This window comes from Anolis carolinensis, chromosome 2 (genome assembly GCF_035594765.1).
Source record: "Anolis carolinensis isolate JA03-04 chromosome 2, rAnoCar3.1.pri, whole genome shotgun sequence".
In the NCBI taxonomy this organism is placed as follows: domain Eukaryota; kingdom Metazoa; phylum Chordata; class Lepidosauria; order Squamata; family Dactyloidae; genus Anolis; species Anolis carolinensis.
The window spans coordinates 197430646-197440138 of NC_085842.1; the positions used below are offsets into that span (position 1 = coordinate 197430646).

At 43.6% G+C, this 9493-nt stretch overlaps 1 protein-coding gene across 1 annotated transcript; it reads right to left on the reverse strand.

Annotated features, from left to right (window-relative positions):
* Positions 1 to 634: 634 nt before the first annotated feature.
* LOC100558850 (cystatin-A) lies at positions 635 to 8863 on the reverse strand. The gene is made up of 4 exons (XM_003216765.4): positions 8315 to 8863; positions 3399 to 3497; positions 2618 to 2719; positions 635 to 972 (listed from the first exon to the last, which is right to left on the reverse strand). Exons 2-4 carry the CDS (start codon positions 3462 to 3464, stop codon positions 844 to 846), a joined length of 297 nt encoding a protein of 98 aa, XP_003216813.2. The 5' UTR covers positions 3465 to 3497; positions 8315 to 8863; the 3' UTR covers positions 635 to 843.
* Positions 8864 to 9493: the final 630 nt, after the last annotated feature.

The following is a 9493-nucleotide window of genomic DNA, read 5'->3' on the forward strand; positions in this document are numbered from 1 at the left end:
GGACGGAGGGAGGGAAGGAAGGAAGGAGAGAAGGAAGGGAGAAAGGAAGGAAGGAGGGAAGAAAGGGAGGAAGGAAGGAAGGGAGGGAGGGAGGGAGGGAGGGAGGGAGGGAGGGAGGGAGAAAGGAAGGAAGGAAGGAAGGAAGGAAGGGAGAACGGAAAGAAGGAAGGGAGAAAAAAGGAAGGGAGAAAAGAAGGAAAGAAGCGAGAAAGAAAGGCAGCTCTATACTATGCAATCCTGGGAGTTATAGTTTTTCAAGGTCTACACCCTATGCAAGAAAAGCACAGGATGTAGCAAGACATGCTGGACCAATGTCCTTCCTTTTGAAAATATAGAAGACAATGCTTGTTTAAGTGTGATGTAGAAGTGATGCTCCTTAAATGTTTGTCCCGCCTTCCTCATCTTCATCCTATGCCAAGGGTGGGCATGGTGCAGCTTTCCAGGGAGCTTTTTGTCATTGGAAGAATTTAATAAACCACTGGGAATGTTTTTAAAAACGAGATGCCAAGGATAAGGAAAGGAAAGAAAGAGGAGGGTATCTCTGAGGTGGATAAGAATGGAATAGGAAACGTTCTCCAAAACCCATGGAGCTGTATCCATCCCTCCCATGCTTAAAATCAGATCTAGAGGCAAATGGTATTAAAATTGTCTGGTTTTATTCAATTGCCAGTATTATACTTAAGCATACATGTTTCTTCTCCTAATGTAAATGCCTTGAGTGCCATGGAACGCAAAACTAAACTGCAAATTTCCCACAGTATTTCAGGCCATTTTCTAGTTTTCTTCATTTGTTGATCTGCAGCCGACTGGTTCACAGCAAAAGAGCAAGGCAGTAGAAGGCTCTTAGAAGTAGGTCAGTGGATCACTTGCTGTCTTCCCCGTCTGGTAACTAGTCAAAGAGACCTTTTCACCGGTATGAGAAAGGGGTTTGAAGACACGCAGGTGGAGATATTCTCCATGACCAACATCAACCTGCAGGGAAGAGGGAATAACCAGCCACTCTGAAAACGTTGCCTTTGTTGTTACCAGATGCCACAATCACTAAACAGAGGTACCTCCTCCCAAATCTGTACAGACTGCCCCAGTCTTGGAGAACTTCTAGAGGACAAAGAATAACCCATCTTGAGATGGAATCTTCTAAAAGAGATATGAGACCATCTCACTTGATCTTCTTATCTGTGGCCAGGGTACATGTTGATAGCATTTGGCTTGCTTAAGTGTTTTTGTTTGTCTACTTTTAGGTCTCACTCACCAGACCAGAGGTTCAAAGGTACTGAACTTAACAGCATAGGGAGGCTATGAGTCTTTCGGGCTGTAAGGCCATGTTCCGAAAGCTTTCTCTCCTGGCGTTTCACCCACATCTGTGGCAGGCATTCTCAGGGGTTGTGAGGTACCAGATGTGGGCGAAACATCAGGAGAGAAAGCTTTTGGAACATGGCCTTACAGCCCAAAAGACTCACAGCACCCCAGTGATTCTGACCAGAAGGCCTTCGACAATATATCTTAACAGCGTACACAACCACAAGTCTTAGGGCTCAGCTGAAAGGGACCCCCAAAACATATGAATATTTCCAAAAAGGATACATTTGGAGCAGAGGAACGTTTGGTATCTTCATACCAAACCAAGTACAGTAGAGTCTCACTTATCCAAGCTAAACGGGCTGGCAGAAGCTTGGATAAGCGAATATCTTGGATAATAAGGAGGGATTAAGGAAAAGCCTATTCAACATCAAATTAGGTTATGATTTTACAAATTAAGCACCAAAACTTCATGTTATACAACAAATTTGACAGAAAAAGTAGTTCAATACGCAGTAATGTTATGTTGTAATTACTGTATTTACTAATTTAGCACCAAAATATCACGATATATTGAAAACATTGACTACAAAAATGGCTTGGATTATCCAGAGGCTTAGATAAGCGAGGCTTGGATAAGTGAAACTCTACTGTACCTTACATTCCCCTCAACCCCATGTAATGTCCCCTTTCTTCAGCCACTCCTTACACACACAAACCCTCACTAACCCATATCCCCACATATACTACATACATATACACACGTCACAAGCACACATAACCTCCTATATATTTGGCTCTAGACACTTCCTTTAACTCTAATTGTAAGCACCCAACCCCAGCACACTGCAGGCACTAGCACCCATTTAGCCCATATCTTACACCCCAAATCCAGACGCCGCCACCTACGCTCCTCATTGGCTTATGCCATACAGTACATTCACACCCCATATACCTCCAAACAGCCCAGATGCACCCAGGCACATAAACCACATCCAGACCGATCCACACACCTTTTGCAACCCACACAACAGTGATTCTCAACCTGTGGGTCCCCAGATGTTTTGCCCTTCACCTGGTAAACTGGCTGGGATTTCTGGGGACTCACAGATTGAGAAGTACTGTCATACAGAATCTGGAAGTCACCAAAAGGGAAGCCTTCAGAAATATGCAATTCAGGGGGAATGAATACACTGAGGGTGCATCGACACTGTAGAATTCATGCAGTTTGACACCTCTTTAACTACCATGGCTCAATGCTTTGGAATCATAGGAGGTATTGTTCATAAGATATTTCGACTGCATTGGCAACACTGACCGAAATGAAGTAGTTAACTCCAGCAACCGTCTGTGACTTGAATTCAAAAGCCTTGAAAATTGAATAAGTCTTGTTTTCCTTCTGTTCTATTTCACCTTTCACCTGAAATTAACATGAAGAGTTTCACATTTTACTTCCTGTACAGAAAAGAATGGAACAGTGTCAGGAAAAAGGTGAGAAGTTGTCCCATTTTGTAAGTATATGTCCCATTTTGTGTATATGGCATTGAATGTTTGCCAATTATGTGTACGTTGTGATTCACCCTGAGTCCCCTTTGGGGTGAAAAGGGCGGAATTTAAATACAGTAAATAAATAAATTATTCAAAATAATTTCTAGTCAAAGCAAATGATTGAAATCGTCTTCCTGGAGGCCCCTTCTACACTGCCATATAAAATCCAGATTATCTGCTTTGAACTGGATTATATGGCAGTGTAGACTCAGATAATCCAGTTCAAAGCAAACTGTGGATTATCTGATTTGATAATCTGGATTATATAGCAGTGTAGAAGGAGTCTGTGTTAGCATTCCAATTGTTCAGAAGCTACCAGGATCCAGAACCACCTCCCAGTCTATGATTCTTATCCGTTGAGGTTTATGGGGTGTAAATGTCTTCCAGAAGAGATGGGTTCACTGAGCCGGAGGAAGCACCCACAAGGAGTACTGCCACCTTACTCACTACTCACTAGGATGGTTTAAAGCAATATGTCTTTGCCAGTCTTCCTAAAATACAGTTTCATTTAACTATGCTTTTTCAGCCTTCTGATGGGCCCGTTCACTCACCTGGTCAACTACCTCCTGAACTTCTGTAGTAGCAGGTCTGACTTCGGATAAGCCTCCGGCACTCATGGTGACACATCAGATGCGAGGAGTCTGGATAGTCTGTGCCGTTAAATCAGAAGCAACTGTGATGTTAGCTAGTAGTTTGGCGCTTTATATCCTCACACAGAGGGACAATTGACTCAGGAAGAGTGTGCAATCCTGACCAATGAGTGATGAGCACATGACTCACCTTCGCTTTTGGAGAGTGATAAGTCAGCAGACCTTGCCATCTTGTTAAACATATCGCAACCAAATTGGGGGCAGGTTGCATGCATAGCTCTTTGAAATGCAAGAGCTGAATCCAATGTTAATCCCAGTTCATTAAAATGCAAATAATTCATTACAATTGCAAATAATGAGACTTTTTAGTGACCATTAACTTCAATGGCTTTTCCTGGATTAATTTATAGCAACCGACAGGGGGACTGGTCAGGATCTTGGCGAAGATAACTCTTTCCCTCTGCTTTGTTTCCCTCTGGAGCATGGCCATACAGCCCGGAAAACTCTCAGCAAACGGCATCAGACTCTAGTTTTGCAAAACCTGTCTATCATCTTCTCTGCTGGGGAAGGTCTCGCACAACTACAGCTCCCTGGATTCCATCGTATGGATCTCTACCAGCTAAAATGTGGCCAGACTGCATTCACTTAACAGAGAATACAATAACAACAAAATTAAGACTCTCCCAGCCATTTGCAATGCAGAGTCATGTATATCATAGCTCCTATGGTATTTTCACTCTCTAACTATATTACATACTCATATTATTTACCTTTTGTGACCCTTCACCTAGTGCTATCCCTTCACCCCAGACCAGCCAATTACAATATTTATTTCCAAAATTCCATTGTTTCTTTTACAGGTTTTTCCCCCTTTCCTTCTAAGTATACAAATTCTATAAATTTTCCCCATATCTTCCCAAAATCATCCTTTTTTAATAACCCTCTTTTAATTTTAATATTACATGTCAATTTATCATTTATCGCAATATCCCAAACCTCCTTATACCATTCTTCCAATTGGCACTCCTCCCTTCCTTTCCATTTTTTGGCTATTAACAATCTTGCTGCTGTTACCAAGTTGGCGATTAGTTCCTTTAACTCTTTTGATATTTGAATATTATCCATAAATGACAACAGTGCTATTTCAGGCGTTCCTATTATTTCTGTTTTGGTGATTCCCTTTATTTCTTTAAAAACGTTCTCCCAAAATTTTTGAACATATTTACAGGACCACCACATATGTATATATGTACCCCATGCCAGCTCTAAAGGGAAGGGAAGTGCAAAGGAAGCAAGGGAAGAAAGAGTTAAGCGGGAAGAAGGTGTTAAGAAAGAAGAGAAGACTAGAGAGGGGATCAGGAAACAAGAGGAAAGAAAGGAGGGGAAAAGGGTTAAGAAGGAAGGAAAGCAACAGTGAGGAGCAAAAGAAAAAAAAAGGAAATAGTTAAGGGGAAAGAAAGAAGTTTGCGTTAAGATGGAAGGAAGGCAACAGTGATGTGGGAAGGAAGGAAGAAAATAGTCATGAGGAAAGAAACCAAGGAGTTTCTGTGAGTTTTCCCGGCTGTCTGGCCATGTTCCAGAAACATTCTCTCTTGACGTTTCACCCACATCTATGGCAGGCATCCTCAGAGGTAGTGAGGTCTATTGGAATCTAGGCAAGTCCGGTTTATATATCTGTGGAATCTTTAGGGTGGGAGAAAGAACGCTTGCCTGCCTGAGGCAAGTGTGAATGTTTCAAATTGGCCGGCTTGATCAATACCTTTCAACAAAGGATTCCCTCAGGCAGGAAACACCCAGGCTTTGAAGCTGCAAGCCTTCTGCTTACCTCTCCTCCAGCTTACTTTCCCCACTACTAGCTGTGCCCGGCCACACGTTGCTGTGGCGAAGTATGGTGGTATAGGAAATAAAGTATTGAGGAATTGGTGGTAGTTAAGGTAAAGGGTAAACGGTTCCCCCTGACATTAAGTCTATATATATAAAAGAGTGATTGCATCACGGCGACTCACAAAACAACAAAAGTACAGGCCCCCCAACCTCAAAATTTGACAACACAACCCATCATCCATGCCTCAAGGTTGATACAACAAAAAGAAAAGAAAAATAAAGTCCTAATTAGAGGGAGAGCAATAATTGTTTTTTATCCAATTGCTGCCAGTTTAGAGGGCTAATCTCTGCCCACTTGGTCGCCTAGCAACCAGCCTGTCAGCCAAGGGACAGCCAGGGTTCAGTTAGGGGACAGGCAGATTTAGGCCTAATTTAGGCTTCTTCCACAGATTATCTAATTTGCACTGGATTATATGGCAGTGTAGACTCAAGGCCCTTCCACACAACTATATAACCCATTTATAATCTTATATTATCTGCTTTGCACTGGATTATCTTGACTCCACACTGCCATATAATCCACTTCAGTGTGCATTTTATACAGCTGTGAAGAAGGGGTCTCATATAATCCACTTCTAAGCAGATAATATAAGATGATCAAGTAGACTCTCACTTATCCAACATAAACAGGCCGGCAGGATAAGTGAATATGTTGGATAAAAAGAAGCGATTCAGGAAAAGCCGATTAAACAAATTAAGCACCAGAACATCATATTATACAACAAATTTGACAGAAAAAGTAGTTCCATGCGCAGTAATGCTATGTAGTAATTACAGCAGAGTCTCACTTATCCAACACTCGCTTATCCAACTATCTGGATTATCCAACGCATTTTTGTAGTCAATGCTTTCATTGATATTTTGCTGCTAAATTCATAAATACAGTAATTACTACATAGCATTACTGTGTATTGAACTACTTTTTCTGCCAAATTTGTTGTCTAACATGATGTTTTGTGCTTAATTTCTAAAATCATAACTTAATTTGATGTTTAATAGGGTTATCCTTAATCCCTCCTTATTATCCAACATATTCGCTTATCCAACGTTCTGCCGGCCCGTTTATGTTGGATAAGTGAGACTCTACTGTACTGTATTTACAAATTTACCAGTAAAATATCACAATGAATTTAAAACACTGACTACAAAAACATTGCTTATGAAAAGGCAGACTGCGTTGGATAATCCAGAACATTGTATAAGCGAATCTTGGATAAGTGAGATTCTACTTTAATATGAAATAATTACTGGGATAGAATAATGCAGAACCATATAATCTCTAAAACCAGGACAGTAAATAAACAGGTCTGGCTGGTTCCTGCCTGAGGGAACCCTTTGTTTGGAGGTGTTAGCTGGCCCTGATTATTTCTTGTCTTCTGAATGTTGTTCTTTTTTACTGTCCCAATTTTAGATTTTTTTAAAACACTCAGATTTTGTTCATTTTCATGGTTTCTTCCTTTCTGTTGACATTGTCCACATGTTTGTGGATTTCAGTGGCTTCACAGATATCTAAACCTCAACTGCCTAGTATCCAACTGACTTCACAACCTCTGAGGATGCCTGCCACAGATGCAGACGAAACTTGAGGAAGGAATGCTTCTGGAACATGGCCATGGAGCCCAGAAAACTCACAGCAACCCACCGGACTCAAGTTTTGCAAGGTCTGTCCTGATTTTAGAGGGTTTTTTTAAAAAAAATACAGTACTAGTAGAAATATTTTATTCATTTTCATGGTTTCCTCCTTTCTGTTGAAATTCCACAGATACATAAACCCCACTTGCCTAGTTTCCAACAGACCTCACAACCTCTGAGGGTGCCTGGCATAGATACAGGCGAAACATCAAGAGAGAATGCTTCTGGAACATGGCCATACAGCCCAGAAAACTCACAGCGAGCCAGTGATTCCGGCCCTGGAAGCCTTGAACAACACAAAGGAGTTAAGAGCTGGGAAGAGGAGGAAAGGAAGGGGAGAGCGAGGAGAGGGAAGAAAGAGAATCGATAGGAAAACGAAAAGGGGAAAGAAAGGCAGGGGTGAAGAGGGAAGGGAGAAAAGAGCAAAGGAATCAAGAAAGAGGGAAAGAAGGGAGAAACGAAGGAAGAGAGAAAGGAATGAGGGAGGGAAGGAAGGAGGGAGGGAGGGAAAAAAGAAGGGAAAAAGAAAGGAGGGAGGGAAGGAAGGGAGAAAGGGAGGGAGGGAGGAAGGAAGGCAGTCAGGCAGGGAGGGCGGGAGGGAGGGAGGAAGGAAGGAAGGACGGAAGGAAGGAAGGAAGGAAGGAAGGAAGGAAGGAAGGAAGGAAGGAAGGAAGGAAGGAAGGAAGGAAGGGGAAAAGGAAGGGAGAAAGGAAGGAAGGAAGGGAGTAAAGAAGGAAGGAAGTGAAAAAAGAAAGAAGGGAGAAAGGAAGGAATGAAGGAAGGGAGGCAAGGAGGAAGGGAGGGAGGGAGGAAGGAAGGAAGGAAGGAAGGAAGGAAGGAAGGAAGGAAGGAAGGAAGGAAGGAAGGAAGGAAGGAAGGAAGGAAGGAAGGAAGGGGAAAAGGAAGGGAGAAAGGAAGGAAGGAAGGGAGTAAAGAAGGAAGGAAGTGAAAAAAGAAAGAAGGGAGAAAGGAAGGAATGAAGGAAGGGAGGCAAGGAGGAAGGGAGGGAGGAAGGAAGGAAGGAAGGAAGGAAGGAAGGAAGGAAGGAAGGAAGGAAGGAAGGAAGGAAGGAAGGAAGGAAGGGGAAAAGGAAGGGAGAAAGGAAGGAAGGAAGGGAGTAAAGAAGGAAGGAAGTGAAAAAAGAAAGAAGGGAGAAAGGAAGGAATGAAGGAAGGGAGGCAAGGAGGGAGGGAGGAAGGGAGGAAGGAAGGAAGGAAGGGAAAAAGGAAGGAAGGAAGGGAGTAAAGAAGGAAGGGAAAAAAAGAAGGAACGGAGAAAGGAAGGAAGGAGGGAAGGAAGGAGGCAGGAGGCGCTTGTATTGTGAACCGCAGAGGCGGTGGAGGCGAGGGCGCTGGTCCTACCTGTTGCGTGGTGAGGCTGGGATAGGCGTCCGGATGGCCTGGCGACCCGCGGCTGCCCTGGAGGAGGTGTCGAAGCGGCCGGGGAAGTCCTGGTACATGGTCCGAGGAGACACCCCTCGCCGGGCCCCGCATCACCTCCCTTCCCTTCCCTTCCGACTCTGGAAGCCCAGGCTCAGCCTTGGCTCCCCTTCTCTCCTTTGGCGACTTTGAGGTCCATTCACTTCTGCTTCTCACCTTCCCCTTTAAAGACAATCCAGAACAAACATACGGTATATCTCCAAAACCTAGAACTAATGCCCGGCTTCCCTCCCTCCCTTTCTTGCTTGCCTCCCTCTTCTCTGTCTCTCTCTTGCTTTGCTTCCTGTAGTTTTTGAAATCGAGGCCAATCTTCGCTTCCTGTATAAATGTCTTTGCCTGGTCTCTTTGGGGTTGGATCTTGCTGCCTCCTACTCTCCCTGCCCGCCCCTCTCTCCATCTGGGCACTGAACCGGGCGCCTTCCGCATTCGCGTACTTCGGGGGTTCATAGATGCGCAGGTGCAGATATTCTTTACCACCACCATCAACCTGCAGGGATGAAGGAATAATCAGCCACTCTGAAAACTGCTTTTTTTGTTACCAAATGTCAAAATCAAGAGTCACTAAACAGAGATACGTCCCCAATCTGTAGAGACTGCCCCAGTCTTGGAGAACTTCTAGAGGACAAAGAATCTGTAGTGATGTGAGACCATCTCATCTGATCTTCTTATCAGTGGCCAGGCTACATGTTGATAGCATTTGTCTTGTTTAAGTGTTTTTGATTCTCTACTTTTAGGTTTCACTCACCAGACCAGACGACTGGACAGGGACTGGAAAGCTACTGAGCTTAACAGCATAGGGTTGCTGTGAGTTTTTCGGGCTGTAAGGCCATGTTCCAGAAGCTTTCTCTACTGACATTTCGCCCACATCTATGGCAGCCATTCTCAGAGGTTGTGAGGTACCAGATGTGGGCGAAACATCAGGAGAGAAAGCTTTTGGAACATGGCCATACAGCCCGAAGGACTCAGCAACCCAGTGACTCTGGCTATGAAGGCCTTCGACAATAAATCTTAATAGCATACACAACCACAAGTCTTAGGACTCAGCTGAAAGAGATCCCCAAGACATATGAATATTTCCAAGAAGGATACATTTGGAGTGGA